This window comes from Convolutriloba macropyga, chromosome 7 (genome assembly GCF_964194025.1).
Source record: "Convolutriloba macropyga chromosome 7, txConMacr16.3, whole genome shotgun sequence".
Classification (NCBI taxonomy): Eukaryota; Metazoa; Xenacoelomorpha; order Acoela; family Convolutidae; genus Convolutriloba; species Convolutriloba macropyga.
In genome coordinates, this window is record NC_134474.1 from 46,917,524 (window position 1) to 46,940,950 (window position 23,427).

At 36.4% G+C, this 23,427-nt stretch overlaps 2 protein-coding genes across 2 annotated transcripts in view; both read right to left on the minus strand.

The window, feature by feature from the left end:
• LOC142342922 (charged multivesicular body protein 7-like) overlaps positions 1–23,427 on the minus strand; it is a 320,646-nt gene that overhangs the window by 252,630 nt on the left and 44,589 nt on the right. The window lies entirely within an intron of this gene.
• The window catches only part of LOC142342921 (uncharacterized), a 92,989-nt gene that overhangs the window by 23,114 nt on the left and 46,448 nt on the right, over positions 1–23,427 (minus strand). The window contains exons 9-10 of the mRNA XM_075394598.1: positions 14,892–15,231; positions 3,055–3,291 (exon numbers count right to left, since the gene is read on the minus strand). Of these exons, the coding sequence (XP_075250713.1) occupies positions 3,055–3,291; positions 14,892–15,231 (577 nt within the window). The remainder of the gene's footprint in view (positions 1–3,054; positions 3,292–14,891; positions 15,232–23,427) is intronic.

Sequence of the window (23,427 nt, forward strand, 5' to 3'; positions counted from 1 at the left end):
AAACCACTAGCGAGAAAGCGAATTTTTGTTCAAACACCGTTCTCTCACTCTGCTTTAAATTTACAGCGAAAAAATTTCACGCCGCAAAACCACTCGCTTTTTCGCTCCACTTCCTGTTTCGGCGTGACCAAAATCACTACTCCAATTTGACTTCAAAAATCATGAAAATGTGTGAACAGATCTTAAAAAAAAAAGACAGCGCCCCAATACAATTCAAATTCTTTGGATTGTAAAAAACCAAGAGCACCGCAATATAGCTACGCTCAGCTTACAGCTTCGCAGCTATAAACATACCCGGCAGATTGCCGGAAAATAGCCGCCGTTGATTCCAATAAGCATGATTGGGATTGAAATAACAGAAGATATTGAAAAAAACAAGATTTGTGGCATGGATGGCGAGGATTTCGAGCTGCTGACACGAATTGCGTAGTGAGAATCTTCGAGTGTTATTAAATGGGAAGGCACTTCGTCTCCCGTCTAAGATGATCTGGGGGGTTGACATCCTCGCACATCCTGTTGCAGTTCTCAAGAAATCGTTCTGTCTGGCTTCCAATGGGTGTCTGCCAATGGGTAACCAAATCAAGGATGCATAATTAATGCACGACCGGGTGATGGCTTTTAAAAAACGAACAGCTCTTTCGCTTTCAGCCCTGATTCTGCGACGAGACTGCTTCAGCGAGCGCATCGGTAGATTTCAAGCAAAACTGAATAGGCTGTTTGATATGCTCATGGAATGTGAACGAATGGTCAAAGTTTACGTCCACGATTTACAGTTTTTCTGTCGCTGGTAGTGGGTTCAAATCGAGAAACAGCTGCAATTGGCACCTCCAGTCTTCATTCCATGTTGTGAACAGCATGGCGGAACACTTGTGGTTTAACACACGGAGTTGTTTTGATCGGAGGCAGAATCCGACCTCTTCCAGGAAGCCCCTTGACTACCCTTTGCTGCAGATGGTGATGTCATCTGCATACAAGATGAATTGCACGTTTGCTGGTAACAACTACTGTCGAACGAATTTCTCTCGAACGACAGAAAAGCGTTTGGTTTTAGCTCGCTGAAGCTGAAGGACAGGGAGGTTTAACTCTGAGGGCGGGAACAAATAATAGGGGTGTCAAAATAGGGTAGAGGGGTCCAAGATTGCCCTTCAATTCATGAAAATCTTCCTCCTCAAGCCTACCGGAATTTTATTGCTTATCAAAGCTCTAACTGAGACGCAATGCTCTGGGGCTTTACCAGTTTAGCCCATTTGTCAGGACAACGCTTACATTGCTCAAGCGAGCCAAAGGATTTTTGAGAATGTGCTAGTTCAAAAATTCAAAACAGTTAGGACACAAATTTGCCTACAAAAAGAATCACGTTTTAATTAAATGAACGAACGTTTTCTAGAGTAATAAAAACACTGAGAACTTTAAGGAAAACAGTTAAAAGAATGACTTCAACGAAAACAGTTAAAAGAATGACTTCAACGAAAACAGAGGAGTCACCATTTGGGACATGATTGCGATTTTATTTATGACCAATGAGATTTAATCTGAAAGATTTTTTCCAGCCGAAGTCGAAGGTTATGAAGTTCATCTTTTTCTCTTTGTGGATTAAAACTAACCTTAATTATTATAATGCTTCACTGGTCACGAGCTACTGCTTTTCAAATTCAATTAAATATGAAACATACCCGGCAGATTGCCGGAAAATCGCCGACGTTGATTCCAATAAGCATGATTGGGATTGAAAGAATAGATATTGAAAAAAAAAGATTTTTGTACAAAAACATTTTTTTAAGTCCGATTTATTTTGATGCCATTTCGTAGTTGATTATACTTCTGTTTCTTAGAGAGAGGCTACAGGGGCTACTATCAATAACAATAAGCATTGGAGAGAGGTAACTAATACTTATAAAAACGACGTTCAAATAGCGGGCATCTAAAATTGGGCTTTATGGGTTTATCCCGTTTCTATTTCTGACTTCAATTTTTTCTACTGACTCTGTTCATTTTGAATTGCTTTGCTGAGCAACTGATGTTCAAAATCACTTTTAGCAGAATGAGAGAAGAGAGAAAATAGCCTAGAGAAGTCAAAAAGATTTCACGCAAAATGTTGAAAAGGCGGCAAAATGAGGTAAAGCGAAACATTTTTTTATTCGACGAAGTAAAAAAACATAGCAGGACAAGTCCTGACGTACAATTCAAAGAATTTTCATTGACTAAACAGAAAACTAGACCTAGAACGGACTATGAATGGATTGGAAAAACCATTTAGAAAAAAATCCGATCCAAAAAATCGAAAAAACACTAAAAATCAAAGTGAAATTGCCGCATGTGAAAAAAAAACCTCAACCGATAAAGCGAATTTTTGTTCAAACGCCGTATTCTTACTCTACTTTAAAATTAGAGCGAAAAAATTTCACGCCGCAAAACCACTCGCTTTTTCGCTCCACTTCCTGTTTCGGCGTGACCAAAATCACTACTCCAATTTGACTTCAAAAATCATGAAAATGTGTGAACAGATCTTAAAAAAAAAAAGAGACAGCGCCCCAATACAATTCAAATTCTTTGAATTGTAAAAAAAAATAGGAGCGCTATAATAACTGGCTGAGAAGATGAGGGCGGCTATTAATAATAAATGCGTGCTGTATAAATTTACAAAAGTCTTTTTCAACCAATCAAAATTCAGCATCGTCATAACTACAAACCTCGTTTGAGAGCTAATAAAAATCTGTTCAATGTCACGGAAAACTTGCATTTCAGCCCGAAGTAAAATTTTGTTGATTGGCGCACATCAGGCCAGTGAAGCTCTTAAATTCAACCCTCGACCTTTCACCTCGGCTGATCATTTTACACTCGACTGAATTACGAGTTGGTTTTCCATAAGAACACTGATCAGGCAACAAAAAGCAAAGCATCTAGGCTTAGTCTTAGGCCAATATTTAGTTATTTTTCGACAACAATTGGACTTCAAATCACAATCCTTCACTTCAATAAGACCCCTAAAGCCGATCACAGAACAATTGATTTCATTGTTCACTGTTTTCACTAGTGAGATAAATGTGAACTTGCCTATGACTTCCTGATTCCTTGGGGAGGGAAACAAGCCTGGTAGTAAATTGACTTCACTCCTCTGGTCGTTCATGCGGTAGCTCTGGTGCTTAGCAATGTGGTCAATCAACTGTTCCGGGCTCATCATAGGGGAGGAGGTGGAGGCTGTCACTGATGAAGAAGTCTCCCCACCAGAACCCCCTGAGTTTTGTCTGGAAGTTATTGGTCCAGATGATTTGCTGGATAGCTCGTACGATTCTAAACAAGTTAACGCCTTCTTCCAAACCACTCCAAAAAACTTGAAAAATCTGCTCATTTCGCTAGCTTGATTGACTATGCCATAACTTGTACAAAAAATATTTTCTTTGGATGCCAACATATAAAACTGTTGCAGCAGCAAAAAAAAACAAACCACCGCACCAAACATCCAAAAGTTGGCTAAATTCAAGTATGAAAAACTTCAACAAACACAAATATTTTTAAAGCATTATTAAATTTATATTGTGACTCAGCCGTTTTATAATAATAGTCATTGTGGTTCTGCGTAACCGCAGCGGAACAGCATTAGGCCTACAGTAGCCTGTTTTTCAACTGTCCTTTTTCTTATTATAGTTAGATACAAAATGTTAGATACAAATTAAAAATGCAGTTGGAGCTAATTGGTTCCAAATTACTAAATTCAGAGCAACCGACACACGTCGGAAAATAAGTGCTCCATAGTTTTAGCCTCGTCGGGGCTACGAGAATTTTACCCTGGAGTTGTGAAACTAACTGAATCGAGTTGAACAAAAAATTGTGTGAAATAGATATTTTTTAGATAATTTATGTCGAGACAATTATTCTCAAGCGCACTTTTTGTTAGTTCTTCTGCAGTAAACTGTCCCCAATCAAAGCGAATAGCTGATTATAGTTGTGATTCAAAACTTGTGACTGAGTTATGTTAGCGACCGCGAAAGAATAACTTAACGTCCTACTTCATAGTTCAATTTTTAGCAGCAAATGTTCCGCGGAAAGTTGATACAAATTGTTGCCCAAGAAAAACAACTCCGCATTTTTACAAATACAGTGCTGAAGTATTGATCCAAAGCCACTAGCTGTTCCGATATTCAACAGCAAAATTGACGTTTTGTTCAAACCGCAAAAAACAGTTTCAGAAGTTGCAAATCATTTTGCTTTAGAGTTTTGCGGACAGGAGAAGAATGTACCTTTTTTCTGAACTACGGGCATACAAACCAACAGCATTGATCAGTGGCAATAAGACTTAAATTTCGGATGACTTGCGAGCTGAGGATTCTCATGGCTTCCATTGTTTCGTGCACCACTACCCTAGAGCTTGACAGAAAATCCAAGCTTTAAAAATGAACAGAATCGGATCTGTTCAAGTATTTGACGATGGAAGAAATGTTCAGATTTGCCTAATACGGCTTTGCTGAAATCAGATTCAGATCCTTTAAAACGTATGAAGTTCAAAGATCGCCCAAAATTTTTGCTTTGAAAGAGACCCAGCAGTTGTGATATACCAAAAGAAGCTGACTACTTTGTCCTAAACCATTACCGTTGCTGTTGCTGTGAAGGCCTTCACGCCTCTCTTGCTTTCTCCGCAGCGCCTTTTGGATCCGTCCATAAGACCTCGGGTGCGATATTGCAATGAGATTTTACTGCATCCGTAAACATTTCCTCTTCCTTTTTGAATCAGTTGGTGTCGCTTGCCTTGATTCTGTACAGGTAGCCGTTGAGCTTAGGAGAGAATCCACTCGTCACTATAGTCTGAGCTTCAAGTTCGGATGCATAGAACTCTCTAGCGAGAGTCTAATCCTTCCTACCTGGTTCTCTGTCAGGAAGAAAGTTTTGTGGCATGGATGGCGAGGATTTCGAGCTGTTGACACGAATTGCGTAGTGAGAATCTTCGAGTGTTATTAAATGGGAAGGCACTTCGTCTCCCGTCTAAGATGATCTGGGGGGTTGACATCCTCGCACATCCTGTTGCAGTTCTCAAGAAATCGTTCTGTCTGGCTTCCAATGGGTGTCTGCCAATGGGTAACCAAATCAAGGATGCATAATTAATGCACGACCGGGTGATGGCTTTTAAAAAACGAACAGCTCTTTCGCTTTCAGCCCTGATTCTGCGACGAGACTGCTTTCAGCGAGCGCATCGGTAGATTTCAAGCAAAACTGAATAGGCTGTTTGATATGCTCATGGAATGTGAACGAATGGTCAAAGTTTACGTCCACGATTTACAGTTTTTCTGTCGCTGGTAGTGGGTTCAAATCCAGAAACAGCTGCAATTGGCACCTCCAGTCTTCATTCCATGTTGTGAACAGCATGGCGGAACACTTGTGGTTTAACACACGGAGTTGTTTTGATCGGAGGCAGAATCCGACCTCTTCCAGGAAGCCCCTTGACTACCCTTTGCTGCAGATGGTGATGTCATCTGCATACAAGATGAATTGCACGTTTGCTGGTAACGACTACTGTCGAACGAATTTCTCTCGAACGACAGAAAAGCGTTTGGTTTTAGCTCGCTGAAGCTGAAGGACAGGGAGGTTTAACTCTGAGGGCGGGAACAAATAATAGGGGCGTCAAAATAGGGTAGAGGGGTCCAAGATTGCCCTTCAATTCATGAAAATCTTCCTCCTCAAGCCTACCGGAATTTTATTGCTTATCAAAGCTCTAACTGAGACGCAATGCTCTGGGGCTTTACCAGTTTAGCCCATTTGTCAGGACAACGCTTACATTGCTCAAGCGAGCCAAAGGATTTTTGAGAATGTGCTAGTTCAAAAATTCAAAACAGTTAGGACACAAATTTGCCTACAAAAAGAATCACGTTTTAATTAAATGAACGAACGTTTTCTAGAGTAATAAAAACACTGAGAACTTTAAGGAAAACAGTTAAAAGAATGACTTCAACGAAAACAGTTAAAAGAATGACTTCAACGAAAACAGAGGAGTCACCATTTGGGACATGATTGCGATTTTATTTATGACCAATGAGATTTAATCTGAAAGATTTTTTCCAGCCGAAGTCGAAGGTTATGAAGTTCATCTTTTTCTCTTTGTGGATTAAAACTAACCTTAATTATTATAATGCTTCACTGGTCACGAGCTACTGCTTTTCAAATTCAATTAAATATGAAACATACCCGGCAGATTGCCGGAAAATCGCCGACGTTGATTCCAATAAGCATGATTGGGATTGAAAGAATAGATATTGAAAAAAAAAGATTTTTGTACAAAAACATTTTTTAAGTCTGATTTATTTTGATGGCACTTCGTAGTTGAACATAACGCACTTCTGTTTCCTAGCGAGAGGCTACAGGGGCTACTATCAATACCAATAAGCATTAGAGATGGTAACTAAGACTTATAGGAACGACGTTCAAATAGCGGGCATCTAAAATTGGGCTTTATGGGTTTATCCCGTTTCTACTTCTGACTTCAATTTTTTATACTGACTCTGTTCATTTTGAATTGCTTTGCTGAGCAACTGATGATCAAATTCACTTTTAGCAGAATGAGAGAAGAGAGAAACTAGCCTAGAGAAGTCAAAAAGATTTCGCGCAAAATGCTGAAAAGGTGGCAAAATGGTAAAGCAAAAAAAAGTTCGACGAAGTAAAATAACATAGCAGGACAAGTCCTGACGTACAATTCAAAGAATTTTCATTAACTAAACAGAAAAACTAGACCTACAATGGTGAAAGAGTGAATTGAGAAAACCATTTCTGAAACCAGCAAATTGAAAAAATCAGATCAAAAAAATAAGAAAAAGACAGAAAATCAATGTCAAAATGCCGCATGTGAACGAAAAAACCACTAGCCAGAAATGAAAATTTAATTCAAACAAAAAACTAGGCCTAGAATAAGCTGTGAATGGATTGGGAAAACCGTTTAGAAAAAAATCCGATCCAAAAAATCGAGAATACAGTAAAAATCAGAGTGAAATTGCCGCATGTGAACAAAAAACCGCTACCGAGAAACCGAATTTTTGTTCAAACACCGTTTTCTCACTCTACTTTAAAATTAGAGCGAAAAAAGTTCACGCTGCAAAACCACTCGCTTTTTCGCTCCATTTCCTGTTTCGGCGTGACCAAAATCACTACTCCAATTTGACTTCAAAAATCATAAAAATGTGTGAACAGATCTTTAAAAAAAGACAGCGCCCCAATACAATTCAAATTCTTTGAATTGTAACAAAAAAAATTAGGAGCGCTATAATAGCCGGCTGAGAAGATGAGGGCGGCTATTAAAAAGCAATTAATCTCCGAGAAAAATTGGAAATCACAGAAAAATCGAGAATTTGATATTCATAAATTATGAAAAGACCCATTTGGCTATTTAAAAAGGCGGCAAAAATACAAAACTTCTAAAAGATCCCCCTTCTGAAAATATCTCATTACTTCGAATTTAAAATTAACAGCAAAAAAATCAACGTTTCACCGTACTTACAGCGCCAAAAATAACGTGTTCAAAACAACCCCCACATAAATTCAATTTTGTAAATTTGAAATTGTCTCTCTGGAATCAGTCACGCTTTTAGCATTGAAAAATCAGATCTTTGATAATGCAGAATTCAGAAGAATCGAGAAGAAAGAAGAAGTTATGAAATCAATCAAGTTAAAATGTAATAAGGCAACGTCAAAACCGCTTTTGCATGTTGGACCCAATTCATGTATCAGGCAGAGTTGAAACCAGGCGAAGGCAAATTGGAACAAAGCCTCCGAAGAAGTAGCTCTTTCAAGTAGCTCTCAAATTTATTCAGACAACCTAACAAAAAAGCCACTCTGGGTGAATTCTCAAACATTTTCCAGTTACCACTGAGAAAACAGAAAATTAAACTGATCTGCTCAAGTCAAAATTAAAGGATTGAAGTCACAACTTTGACAGGATTTGAAAAATTGCCGTTAGATTGTCGAAAAATAGCCGCGGTTGACCCTACTGGCCGACCTTGGGATGACACTGTCAGAAAAAATAAATAAAGCAAAAATTGACGACTGCATAATTATTCCCCAAAGCAAAAATATGCTTATTTCTCCGGAGTTTCATTACAGTCAGTAAGTATGGCGAATTCAGCCTCTATGTTGGACGACAAACAAGCAATACTAAAAGCAATCGGTAGTATACTCTAAGAATAGTGTATACCTTAGTGCCTGGGCTTTATTGGTTTATCCCGTTTCTTTTTATTTAAATTTTTGATATGAAAGGCATTTGCGTACATTTACTGTTTGGATTCCAAATTTCATTAAACTGACAAAAAGTGACGTAAGTAAAACAAACGTGACTTTTGTAAAACAAACGCTTAAGATAATTTAAAAAAACAACCAGAAGACTACGAAATCAATTCGAATTAAAATTTAACTCACATCAAAGCAAATCACTAACTGACAAAACTGATTAGTCATACCATTCAAAATGAGGCAACAAACACAGGAAATAAAACATAACCGACTAACGTCGGGCGAATTGCTCTCAAACGACCGGCGAGCGGTTGGCTTCGTCAGTAGCTAGCCACGGGGGGGGGGGGGGGGGGGTGCACTCGGGGCTGATGGGGGCAACACTGGGTTGGGGGGGGGGGGCAACAGCGCGGTGGGGATGGGGACAACCTCTCAGAACCGCCCTTCACACCACAAGTATAAGTATAAGTCTCCAAAACAGTTTGAGCTGAAACAGAGCTGAAAGGCTCTAAGAGCACTTAATGCCCGCTGGGCGCTACCTGTTTATCCCGTTTTTGAGGACGAAAAGTCAAAAGCGTCAGACGAAAAATCGGTCAAGCGAAAAATCGCATTTAAAAAAAAGACCAACAGGACTAATATAATTGCTACAAACTTCGTTTGAGAGCAATTAATCATTAGGTTCTTAGTAAATGCTGGAAACAAATTCTTTGAAATATTTCACAAGGTGAGAGTCCATGAGCATTGTTTATAGTAGATTGCCCGGTAACATTTCTTGCTCAACAAAAGAAAATTAAATGAAAAACAAAGGGAAACATCTCGAATAATGACAAAAAAAACAAGTAACATGAAAAGAAATGAAGGACAAAATCTGAAAAACCTGTTTGAATTGTCAAGTTACAATCTCGAAAAATTGAGAAGTCTCAATAGTTGTATTCAACAGACCATAACAACATTTCCTACTGATTAATTAAGCACCCATACGACACTCAAGCGCACTGGAAAAAATCTAAAACATGAGCAAGAAAAGAAAACTACAAAAAACTGCAGAAAGCAAAAACATTGTTTTACAAAAATATGTGCTATCAAACCCTGAAAACTTGGTAATAATTAGTCTAAAAATAACCCTAATTAAACAATTGCACATCAAAAATAGTGTGAAGGTTATAAAGACAAAAAGTATGTTCAATATCAGGACAAAAAATTAAGCCAAAAATTGATATTAAATCTATTTTATTCAACTAAAACAAGCTTAAATTAAAACAAACGAAATAAAAAGGCCATAGAAACTAACACGAAAATATCCAGCATTTTGTCGGAAAATCTATCATTAATTTCCATAAACCCGGTTGGGACTGAAAGATTAGAAAATGAAGACTGATTTTTGTACACATAATTTTAAAGTGCAAATTATTTTGATATCGGTCAGTAGTTAGGCATGCTCATGTTTCTTAATAAAGCGGTACAGGGGCTAACATCAAAAACAAAAAGCACTAGAGATCGTAACAGAGACTCAAAAGAACAAATTTTAAACAGCGGCATCTAAAATGGGGCTCTATTGGTTCATCGCGTTTCTATTCCTGATTCCGTTTTTATGACTCTATTTACATCAGATCGACACTTCTGCACTTCCAGCAAGATGTGCAAAAAATAAAACTAGCACAGAGAAGTCGACATGACTTCACGCGAAATGTTGAACATGCTGTAACATAAAAGTAAAACCAACCAAATTTTTATTCGAAAAAAAATAGGGACGCAATAACAGTTTTCTCAGGGCGGCCGTTAACAACCAATTTTAACAAAAAAAAATATCTTACAAAGTAAAAACATTAAAAATTTTTACAAAACTGGTAAAGATGTAAAACGACGAAAAAAAAACAAAAATAGTTTAGATTGCATATAAAACTCTACAATATAATTTAGATGGTCAAAAGTATTCTCAATCGTACAATTACTTGATAGTATTGTTCAGAAAAGTAATATTACTCGAAAGAAACGGAGTAAACATTACCGAATAATGTCGGGCGAAAAGCTTTAAGGACAGGCGAGCGGTTGGCTTCATCAGTAGCTAACTATGGCTTAGTGAGGCTAGATTTAGCTTATTTGAAGAAGCATGAGGTGAGCGCAGCGGGTGAGAGGGACGGGGTGCATCGGAGTGGAGATTGAGAGCGGGAAACGGTTGGGGGGGGTAGTTCTTTGGCTGCATGGTCCACGTCCCTACGGCCTGAATGATGTGCAGTGGTGGGGATTGGAGGTGATGTAGGAGAGGGGTAAAGATAGGGATAAAAGTGTGTGGAGGGGTGATCTTCTGCGGAATACAGATCATTATAATTGATCAGCTCACGTAAGAAAATTTTTAAGCAAGAACTTTGACAGTATTAGAAAATATGGAATGGGGGTGGGGTGAAACTCTAAGAAGCACCCTTCCCACCATGAGTATATGTCTCCAGAACACTTTCTGTTAATCCCATGCTTAGAGACTAGTGAGCCGAAAGGCTCCAAAAGGTCTTAGTGCCCTCTGGGCGCTACCTGATTGTCCCGTTTTTGAGGACGAAAAGCTAAATGCGTCAGACAAAAAATCGGTCAAGCGAAAAATCACATTAAAAAGGCCACAGAACTAATATAATTGCTACAAACTTCGTTTGGGAGCAATTGAAAACTGAAAAACTGCTTCCAAAAGGCGAAGATAATCAAACAAATTTACTCGAGAACGTTTCACACCTATTTTTCTCGCTCTCTCTCAGAAACGCGGCATGAGCAAAAAAATTTCTCTTCTCTCTGCCTTTCAATTCTTTCAGCCACTTGACTTAAACACTTTTTCACGTGCAACATTGACTTACATCCGGTTTTAAATAGCTCCATAGAATTATCAATCAAAATAAGACTCTCCGCAAATACCACTCTTCGAAACGTAAAAAAGGAGAGCGCCTAAATAATAGCCGTTGAAAATTATTAATAACTCAAATAGAAATCATGTATTATATATAAACCAACCAACAATTAATTTAATTAGCACCTAAAAGCTACTTTCGAGAAAACACATTGAAAAAGAAAAGTATAGTAGTAGGCAAGAAATTCTAGATTGATGAAGCAAAAACATAAGGCTGTCAAATGAAATGTGAGGATCTGATAGTTAACTGTCTTGGCTTACCCTACCTATTGTGAGAGGCAAAAAGCATTTGGATAGAAATACGCAGGCGTTGGAATATATATGGAGGGGGCATTCGTGACTTCAAAATTTGCCCTCCTTTGCTAATTCAATCTTCCTATTTGGCTAACAATTGCGGTAAAAATTCAAAACTTCTAAGAGATCCCTTGAAAAATAGTTGGTTATTTTGAATTTAAAACTAACAGCGAAAACAAACGACTAACGTCGGGCGAGTTGCTCTCAAACAACCGGCGAGCAGTTGGCTTCGGTAGAAGTCAGCTGGGGCTTATAGATGCTAGCATTGTGGGGGGGGGGGGGTGACTGGAGTGTGTGTGTTGGGGGTTGGGTTTAAGCGAAGAGAGGGGTAGGATTGCGAAGGCTAGACGATTCAAATCGAAAGTTGGATGAGGGGATGGTGGACAATGTGAGTGTTGAGGGTGGGGGATGGGGCTGATGGGAGGGAGGGAGAGGGGCGCATGAGGACTGAGGGGAATCCTTTTAAGATTAATAACCACCCTTCACACCACAAAACTTTCCCTACAAAAGTTTTGGTGAATTGCATTCTTAGAATATAGTAAGGCTTAGGGCTCTAAGAGCAATTAATGCAATCCGAGCGCTACCTGTTTATCACGTTTTTGAGGACGAAAACTCAAATGGGTGAGATGAAAAATCGGTCAGGCGACAAATCGCATTAAAAAAGACCACAGGGCTAACATGATTGCCACAAACTTTGTTTGAGAGCAAGTAAACAAGAACGTTTTCAGAACAACACCCACAGAATTTCAGGTTTTCAAATTTGAATTTGTTGCTCTGGAATCCTGCACGCTTTTAGGATTGAAAAATCAGGTGTTTGATACGGCAGAATACAGAATTCGTTACAAAATCAAGTTACAAAAGTTATCAGGCAACGTCAGAACTACTTCTACATGTTGAACTCAATTAGTCTATAAGGCAGAATTGAAACCAAGCGAAGACGAGTTGAAACAGAGCCTCAAAAGAAAGATGTCTTTAAAGTAGCTCTAAAATTGATTCAGACAACCTAACAAAAAGCCAATCTGGTTGATTTCTCAATGGAACATTTCTCGGTTAACGACTGAGGAAAACAGCAAATTAAAAAATAAGTTAAAGAATTGAAATCACAACTTTGACAGTATAAAAAATTGCCGTTAGATTGCCGAAAAATAGCCGTGGTTGGCCTTACTGGTCGACGTTGGGATAAAAACTGTTAGAAAAAATAAAGAGAAAAAATTAACGATCATACAATCCAAAATATGCTAATTTTTCCGCAGTTTCATTAGATTCAATAAGTATGGCGAATGACGAAACTAATATGGTCAGCCGAAAAATTGCTCGAACAAAAAATTGCAATGAAAAGACCAACAGGACTAAAACATAGCCGGCAGATTGCCGGAAAATAGCCATGATAGACACTTGTGGCCTTCCCTGAATTGAAACAACAAAAGGAGTAAGAGACAGATTGAACACCAGTCCTTCAATATACCACTAGACTTTTTGGACTGTTAAATTTCTGACATATACGGTCTATAAGGAAAAAGCCATAAAAGAGCTTTTTCAAAACTGATATTTCCAATCACAAACTTGAGACTAATAATCAAGAATTAGGGCATATAAGTTTGGCACTACTTAGATCCACACTAAATAATAAATGTTCATAAAATTTAAAGTTCCATAAGTGAGTTCAGAAGCCATTTTTTTGACCGAGAAAAGCTACGCAATTGACCTAAAAGCAGAAATGACGTCACGTACACAAATTTTAACTGCAAACCAGAAGAAGTTACTGAAGTCATTGAAAAAGTCAATTCCTAAAAGCCAGGTCTTAAGAATCATCAATGTAGACGACGAATTAAAAAAAACATAGCAGGACAAGTCCTGAAAGACAATTCAAAGAATTGAATAAAAATCTTATAAGTACTCTATCTGACCAGCAGATCAATTGAACAATGCAAGCCAAAATAAAAAAAAATCATCAAAAAATTGAGAAACAAACAATTAAACAAACAAAACAAAAATATAATTATTGCTTAAAACTTATTCCTCTACGGCAAAATTTGATCTCTTTAAATATACTTATTTCAAAAATATGATCAAAATCAATTTTTCTGAAATTGGTGCAGTATTATATCTGCAAGGCCTGAAAAAATCATTGGCCCTTGAAGATCGATTACCGCAAAATGAAACAAATTTTTTTTAAAAAATGAACTCAATTGCAAATTTAATGAAATGTTGCTGAAAAATGTGATATTAATATCTTAATAACCATTTCTCTAGAGGCTATCCAGTAACCCAATTTTAAGCCTTGGAAAATTTATTGGTTCAAAGATCGATAGGCAATAAGTTAAAATTCAAATTTCAAAAAACAGAAATTCCTGCTTTTAAAATGTTAAAACCATTCAATTGCCCACTAGCAACTATTTAATAAAATACTATCAAACTCTGTATGAGGTTACCTGGCTACTTAGGCAAGAAAAACTAAAAAGAAATGTTTTGAAAAAACTTAAAATTGCAAAATTTATCAGAAAATTCGAAAGGTTACATTTTTGAAAAAAAACCATTGAAACTAAAACCATGTAGTAACTTTTTTCAGACCGTGGAATGGATTTCCTGGCACTTTAGAATGGGCAAATATCAAAAATTGACAAAAACTTTAAGAAACCTTAAAAAAATTGCAGATTTTATAAAAAAAAATGCTAAAATTCGAGACAGTAAAATGTTGAAAACCAATCCATTGTTACTAGAAACTATACAGTGCTCTATTATCAAACCTTAAAGGAGATTCCCTCGCCCCTGAAGCTGGAAAAACTCAAAATAAAAAAAATTAAAATTGAAAAAATTTCAAAACTTAGTATCATTTTGCGCGGTTGTTTGTAGTACCAAAACATATAGCTCATAAAATGGTCATAACGAATAATTTTGTCTAATTTTGTATTGCAAAAGGCCTTCATCAACTTTTAAAAACTTCAACCTAAGACTAATCAAAGAAAAAACTAAAAACATGAAAAATTGCACCATTTTGAGCCCAAAAATGACCTTTTAACCTTAAATTGAGGCCATCCCAGCAGCTGCACCACTCTAAGCACTTGAAGGACTACTAACGTCCATTTTGGGTCTCTACTGAAACTTAGTGCCCGCTGGGCTTTACCTGTTTATCCCGTTTTGAAAGATCAAAGTCATTGACAAATGAGTGTACACATCTTAAAGAAAACAGCGCCCAATACAATTCAAATTCTTTTAATTGTAAAAAACCACGATGTCCCCAATAACAGCCGCTATCGCTTCGCGGCTAATAAAAATAATTGCTACAAACTTTGCTTAAGAGCACTTAAATGCAAACTTCATAGCAACTAAACAGGAGCTCAATAATAGCCAGATAGATTACTGACCCGGCTACCGAATGAAAACCCCGTAGAATTCAACTAAGAAGTTTTCGATACTAATGAAGTATGGTGACTTTCAATTTATAATTACGAGAGCAGAACGTCAATTTCAGTTCATTGAGCAACAAGTGCACTTAAAATTATCTCACTTGTTGCTCTCAGCTGTTGATGATGCACGGATGCATTGACTAAGCCCATTTTTGAACCCAGATCACATTCACGTGACACTGGTCCTCCCAATTGCACGGGTACATTCACTTTTGAATTAAGTCGGTCTAGACACACTCTCTGCTCGTCAATTCTTCCCACACTCTGCGCCTTCGTTATCAAGTCGTACAAAGATTCACATTCTTCCACTTTGAACTGGACGGATTGCTTTGAAGATGTTCCACTTTTGGAGCTATGGGTGCTTCCACTGTTGTTGTGTTTCTTCCTTGCCGCCAAGATTAATGGATCGAATTCGAATTCTGAGCCCGCTCTTGACGCCCTCTAAAATAAAACCAAAAATATACCCGTTTCCTGATGAACAAAATGATTGTTTTCTTCTGCCTCTGTGAACAAACTATTTTGCTATTTGCGCAATGACAACGATTTGAATGGAAATTTAAATTATAAATGCAATATGGTATAGAACTGCCACCTGTCTGACTTAAGATTACACTTACGGAGACACAAAAAATATGAGTATATAAATCCACATCCGAAACACAATTTCCAAAAAATAAGAAAATAGGAATGTCAACTGATTTCAATTATTGTTCAAAGGCGCCCTGCCCCCAAAGCCGTCACGTTCTTAAAAGAATTTGATGTTCTTCTTTGTGTCAGACGAATTGTCTAATGGTAATTTTTGTCTCGCACGATTAGATGGTCGTTAACAACGCTAACTTCAGTCAGATGATCTAATTCTTACAAGATTCTTCATAGCACCTAAACATGTAGCTATTTATTTTATGATTATGTTTTAACCGAAGTTTTATCCGGGAATAATGCTCCACTCAAAAGAGACTCAAGACAGTGCTTTTAATTTTTCAAAAAAAAGGCTACATCTTTAGGAGACATGTTTGGATGCAGAAAACCACTTGATGAGCCCGGAAAACAACATAGGAAATCATCGTGATTCTAATCAACCTAATCAACCGTTGAAGATTTAACAACCTTCAACGGATTAATAGAACGATTGCTTTAAGTTTCTCCACTATGACAGGAATAGCATCCATAATTGCCATTTGAACAACCTCCTAATGATATATGACGCTAATTATTGTAATTTATGATGGTAATTTACAGGAATCAATTCAAATGCCGTCCGCTTATTCGGGTTTTTTTAAATAGCAGTAGTATCTTTGTATCGCAGCTCGGGACGCATGATCAAGTGGTGTTTCTAGTTCAAAATCTTGTTTCGTATCTTGGTTGCCAAATGCGGGTTCCGAAGTTTTTTATTTCCACGACTGATTTTTACACTTATCCAGTTAAGAGTTTCACCAATAATCGCATTCCCCCTCCCCTGAATATTTCACAAAAAGGTTAAAAAATTATACAAAACTATAATTGCACCTACCACAACATTAGATTCCATTTGCTTCAACTTTCATCCAAAACTCATACGATAGTAAAGTTGAGCACACCGAATGCAAATATAGAAGACCAGACATAACGTAGACACAATTTCACATTAAAACCACTTTCTCATTTGACAACGAGAAAGCAAGCTAAATCAACTCAAATTCCAAGGTTAGGTTGAGTATTAATCTCCGCATAAATAACAATTTCCCCTTAATTTACATCTTTCCGGAGCCCACCTAGACGGAGATCCCAGGATTCTAATCCAACGGAAATTAAATTTTGTTTCCACAGCAAAAATTTACGACGAAATTTGCTAACAAATTTACGCTCGATTGATATGTATTGCACACAAATTAAGATCTCAAGGTATTACGCCGACAGTCAACATTGTTTAATTTTTTTGGATTGTTTGCAATTACTTAATCGTGAATACCAAAATTAATTCACCACAATTGTTGAGCATGGTGACTGACTCCGAGACGATTCATTTACACATAAACAGACATTAGAACGAAAAGCTTTGCAACGTGCAACATTAACCGTCGTTAATAAATATAATGATAATCATAACAAGGGTGATCTTGGATCAGGAAACTCCAGTCAATTAGCAAAAATTTCAAAATGCAACTCACCAAAAATCTAGGTATCAAATATTTCGATTCAACGTTATAACTATGCCACCCTTATATCTTTCTTAAAATTGGAAAAATTCGACAGATTTTCCAAAATAACCTCCGGGAAAACACGATTTTAGCCCCAATCGGGACAGAAACTATTTGAAAAAACATAGCCTGTAGATAGCCGGAAAATAGCCGCCTAACGCAATTGATGCACATAGGGATTGAAACAGAAAAAGAGACAGAAATTGACCAAATTTTCCAGTGTCAAAAAGTGTTTTAATTTGGCGTGCAGTTTCAGGTGGGTTCTAAAACTATACTTAATTCAGCTTCTAAAATGAAAGCTAATCAGCTTAACACCAATGTCAGCTAGCAAACACTTCATTGAACTTTGATAACCTAATCCTCAATGACTTAATGATTGGGCTTTATCGGTTTATTCCATCTCTTTTGATTTCGATCTTTTGATTTTGACAGTATTCACCACATTGCGTAATTGAATGCGTGAAAAAATTTAAAATCCATTCAGTTGAAACAGTGAGTGAAGGAAGACAGAAGTCAAACGAGAAAATCGTGACTTATGTAAAACGCAAAACGTGATCAAAAGAAAAAGCGAATTAAAAAACATAGCAGGACAAGTCCTGACGTACAATCCAAAAAATCTTCACTGACTAAACAAAAGACTAGACCTACAACAGACTATGAGTGAATTGGGAAAACCATTTCAAAAAAATAAGGACAAAAAATTTGAAAACAGAAGATCAATGTCAAAATGCCGCATGTGAACAAAAAAAAACCCCGCGAGAAAGGGCAATTTGGTTCAAACAAATAATCGAATAAAAACTAAACCTCGCAGGAACTATGAATGGATTGGGAAAACCATTAAGAGAAAATCCGATCCAAAAATCGTAAAAGCAGTAAAAATCAATGCGAAATTGCCGCATGTGAACAAAAAACCACAAGCGAGAAATGAAAATTTGGTTCAAACAAGAAACTAGGCGTAGAATGAACTATGAATGGATTGCGAAAACCATTTAGAAAAAAATCCGATCCAAAAAATCGAAAAAACCGTAAACATCAAAGTGAAACTGCCGCATGTGAACAAAAAACCACAAGGGAGAAAGCGAATTTTTGTTAAAACACCGTTGTCACACTACTTGAAAATTAGAGTGAAAAAATTTTCGCTCCACTTCCTGTTTCAGCGTGACCAAAATTACTACTCCAATTTGACTTCAAAATTCATGAAAATGTGTGAACAGATTTTTAAAAAATGACATCACCCCAATACAATTCAAATTCTTAGAAATGTAAAAAAAAGGAGAGCGCCTAAATAATAGCCGTTGGGAGGCTGACGGCGGCTATTAATCACTAAAAACAGGCTCAAAATACAAAAATAAACCAATTAAATGTCGAACGAATTGTTCTCGATCGACAGGTGGAGGCTCGATTTATGTCTAGCGTTCTTCATGTGGGGAAAAATAACCTGATGGGATGTCCCCACAGCTTTCGTTAGACCACTATTTACTTCAAGAAAAAAAACGAACAAAAATTCCGCACATGTTTGGCTTCAGTTGACGTCATTAGAGGTTATTATCTAACACTATTGAGATTGACCCCAATTTTGGGGCACTTCTAGTAGAAAATTGCTGACACTTAGTAAAGCAGCTTAGAATTGTGAATGAGAGAAATTTAGATTATGCAAAACGCAAAAAGTAAAGGCCGTAATAATAATAATAATAAAAAATTCGTTTTCAGATTGGTTCAACCAATTTTGAAAAAAAAAATCATTAAGTCATCAGCACCAAATCTGAGCAAGCACAGCAAGTCGATATAGCTTATTTTTTGTCGCAAGGAGAAATTTTATTTTTCAACAACCAAGTTAATTTTATCTAATGGAGATGCCTCCCCAAAAAACACTACTATCTTATATATATTATAGACTGGGATGTTTTTGAAAATTGTTTTGATTGATATATATATATATATAAATCACTTGGATATTCACCGGAAAATCACGTTAAAAACACTAAAAAATAGGTCACAAGGTTCAAGCGAAAAAAAACATGTTTACAAGAATTGCTTCATACTTCGTTCGAGAGGAAACGGTTAAAATTCACTAAATCGGTTTAAAAAAATGACCTTCAGATTATCAGATTAGCTCAGAAATAGACTTGCGTGGCGTACAAAGTACAGGTAGAAAAATACGGAGAAGAGTTGAAAAGGTCATCGCGGTCGTCTAAAAGCATAAAAATTTAATTCAATGGGGGTGTATCCTTAAGAAAATGTTTTGTTCGAACCCAAGATCTCCGGCAAACTAAAAAAAGCATGAACCATGCGGCTATCAGGACCTTGCTATTATCTTACAACCGATTTTATTCTATCGACGGACATAACTTCTGAAAAATAGAATATTGGGTCACGTAAAAGCAAGAAAACACGCGTGAAAAAGTCACTTCAAAAGTCAAGCCAAAGAATTTTTTAGAGCAAATGTATAACAAAAAAGGGAGAGAGCATTAGACGACGAAACAAAAAACAGCAGGACAAATCCTGAAATACAAACCAATTGATGGAATGAACATAACCGACTAAACGTTGGCAGAATTGCTCTCGAACGACTGGTGGGGGCTCTAATCAATTGCAGCCTGCTTCATTAGGGGGGAGCGGGAGCCTAAATGGGACTAAGAAGTTCAATAGGGGGCTTCAAATAAACACATTAGAGGTTAACATATACCACTATTAAGATTTAAAGTAAAAAATGACACCAGTTTCGGCGCACTTTTCATTTGACTTTTAGTATTAAATTGCCGCCAATTGAATTTAGCTGCTTGAAATTGTGATTGAGAGAGAATTTTAGATCACGCGAAACGCAAAAAGTCAAGGGCGTAAAAGTCACTCGAAAAGTCAAAATTGTCAAGCAAAAATTTTGCATAAAAAAGACACACACGTTAACAATAATTGCTATGAACTTCGTTCAAGAGCAATTAAAAACGTAAACGCTCCCCTATCTGACAACCAAACCAAATTATCATTATAACCCAAAAAGTCAAACATCGTCTTACAAAGTAAGAGAAAAACAATAGCTGCTTTCAAAATGTATACACTTCCAGAATACAAGTGACGAAAATCACGGTTTTCCGTAGAAAATGTCAGAAGTTAAGCTAAAAACGGAATCAAAACTTGCTTGATATATAGACAAGCATATACCGAAGAAGGCAATAAAAAAAGCACGAAATACTAAGGATTAAATATAACTTCATGATGTCAATGTCTCGAAAACCAGAGTTGCTATTATTTACGAATCAATATATCACCAAAAATAGAAAATATTTGAATGATTGAGCTCAGTAAATTTGAAAATTTGAAAATGTACCCAAGTTCTTAATATTTTGAAAATTAAATTTGTCTAAATTACACAAAATGTCATCAAAATAAATTCTTCCTTGCTGAATAATACAAAATAACTAAATTGAAAGCCAGCCAAAATCTATTTGCACCTAAAGAGTACAGTCCGAGGTAGAGCAAAATACAAAAAGTACAATGAGAGGCAAAAACAAAAACAGTTAAAATTGTATAACCCAAACTTAAAAACTTTTTGCTTTAGTTATTGAAACCAAAGTCCTTATAATCATATTTAAGCAGTTCAATATTCTACTCAATAACACAAACACAAGCCAGGAAAAATAAATGCCCCCTAATGATTTAAAAAGTGCAGAAAATTTCAAAAAAGTTTTAAAAAAAATGACAAATTTTAATAAAAAGTTTCCAAAATTCCTGATATTAATATTCTTTAAACTCATTCGCTGTCACCACGAATTAACAAGCAAGCTATCTGCAATTCCTGGAAAAGATTCATTACGCCAATAAAATAAAATACTCGAAAAGTGACTAACAAAAATTAAAAAAAAACAATGCAAATTTTAAGTCGCTAAAATTCCTGATACTTTTATTTTAAAAATTTAAACATAAAATACTGTCACTAATAGACTAGACCAAAAACACGTCTTTAAGCCCTAAAAAAGATTCTTTGCACCCGCCAAAAGATTGAAGAACTTGAAAAAGGACAAAAAATTTACCAGAACTTGAAAAAGGACAAATTTTAATAAAAAGTCAACAAAATTCCCAATAACAATACATTAAAAACTGTTTCTTCGTTGCAAAAACAAAAATCCAGTTTTCCATCCTCGAGCCTGGAAAACTATTCGTTGGCCTCTAAAGATAGCACACTTAAAAAAGGACAAAAAATTTCACAAAAACATGAAAAAGGCAAACTTTAATGAAAACTTGCCAGAATTCCGTATAATAATATCTTCGAACTTATTTCGTTGTCACTAACAAAATTCCAACAACCCATCTTCAAATACTAAAAACAAATCATTGGCTTTTTAAGATCGGGAACTCAAAAAAAGGAGAAAAAATTTCAAGAACTCGAAATGTGGCAACCTTTAATAAATACTCGCTAAAATTCCTGAAATATTAGAAACTATTCGGTTGTCACTTACAAAAATTCGGCAATCCACCCGCAATTCATAAAAAACTTATTGCCCCCTAATAATTGAAAAACAAAAAACAAGAGACAAATTTTTACAAAACCTTTAAGTACCAAATTTTTAGAAAAACCCGCTAAAGATGCTGATATTAAAATCTTCAAAACTATTTCGTTGTCGATAAAATATCCGTAAAACGCCTCAAACACCTAAAAAAAGATTCACTGACCCTTGCTCAACGAAAAAAAAATCGAAAAACAACGTTTCTAAAAAACTTCAAAAAATTTGCAGAAATCCTAACTTTTTGCAATTAAGTTTGCATTACGACAGCATGTAAATCGGAAAACAAGTACTAAAAGCATTACCAGCTTTCAAAAGACTACTATGAGCTTGAGGCAATGTCAATTAAAGAACTGTACTGAGAAAACTCAAATTCAGACAAGAACAAGAACAGCAGTTTTGTGGTCGAAAACTTCAAAAAGTGACATTGTCAGTACATTAAGCGCCCTAAAGAACACTAAAGCCAGCGAAGGGCTTCTGTTGTAACTTGATTCCCGCCAGGCTTCACCTCTTTATCCCGTGTTGCAAACGCTAATTCATCAGAAAAATGTGTGAAAGAAGTTTAAGAAAACACAGCAAACCTGTAATCCAAATCTCTGAAATAAAAAAACCAAGAGCATAGCAATATAGCAACACTCGGCTTAAAGCTTCGCAGCTAACAAAATATCTGACAAGTTGTTGTGATCTGACTTGTTCGCAAGGCTCTGCTCTTTAATGCCAGGATAGATGCATTAGTATGCATACCAAAAAGCATTAAACCTGGTAACAAAACTTGAAACAAAAGATTAGGAACAGAAACGGAAAATTAAAGGCAAATAGCCGCCATTGACCCGCTTGGTGCACATCAAAATTCAAACAGAAAATTGACAATTTCTCAGTGTCAAAAAACTTTTCCAAATTGGTCTGTAAACTCAGTTATTCTAATACTATAATAATTTATCAACTAAACCGAATACTATTAAGCATAATATGAACTCCATCTAGCATCCGCTGAACTTTGATAACCTTATAAACTATGACTTGATGACCGGGCTTTATCGGTTTAATCCCTCAAAGAATATTTTGCTTTAACATTTCAAAGAATTGAACAAACAAATACAACATTTCCAGCCTCCTTGAAAGAGCAGCCTCCGATAATGAACATACCAGGCAGATTGCCGGAAAATAGCCGCCGTTGATTCCCACAACCAAGATTGGGATTGAAAGAGAACAAAACTAAAGAAAAATGATTTTTGTACAAACAATTTTAAAGTGCGAACTATTTTAATATCATTTTGGAGCTGAACATACTGTTTCGTAGTGAGACCAAACAGGGGCTAGTATCAATATCAATAAGCATTAGAGATGGTAATTAAGAACAAAGTTCGAGTAATGGGCATCTAAAATTGGGCATTACGGGTTTACCCCGTTTCTATTTCTGATTTTGTTTTTTTTTCATACTGACTCTGTTTATTTTGAGCTGCATTGTTGAGCAATTGCTGTTTGAAAACACTTTTAGCAGAATGAGAGAAGAGTGAAACTAGCCTAGAGAAGTCAAAACGATTTCACGCAAAATGTTGAACAAGCTGTGATCAAGGGTAAAGCAAAAAATTTTTATTCGACAAAGTAAAAAACATAGGACAAGTCCTGACTTAAGAAAAATATCGAAAAAACAGTAAAAATCAAGGTGAAATTGCCGCATGTGAACAAAAAATCCCTAGCGAGAAAGCGAATTTTTGTTCAGACACCGCTTGGTCGCTCTACTTTAAAATTAGAGTTAAAAAATTTCACGCCGCAAAACCACTCGCTTTTTCGCTCCACTTCCTGTTTCGGCGTGACCAAAATCACTACTCCAATTTGACTTCAAAGATCTTGAAAATGTGTGAACGACAGCGCCCCAATACAATTCAAATTCTTTGAATTGTAAAAAATTAGGAGCGCTATGATAGCCGGCTGAGAAGCATAGTCGGCTATTAGCAAGT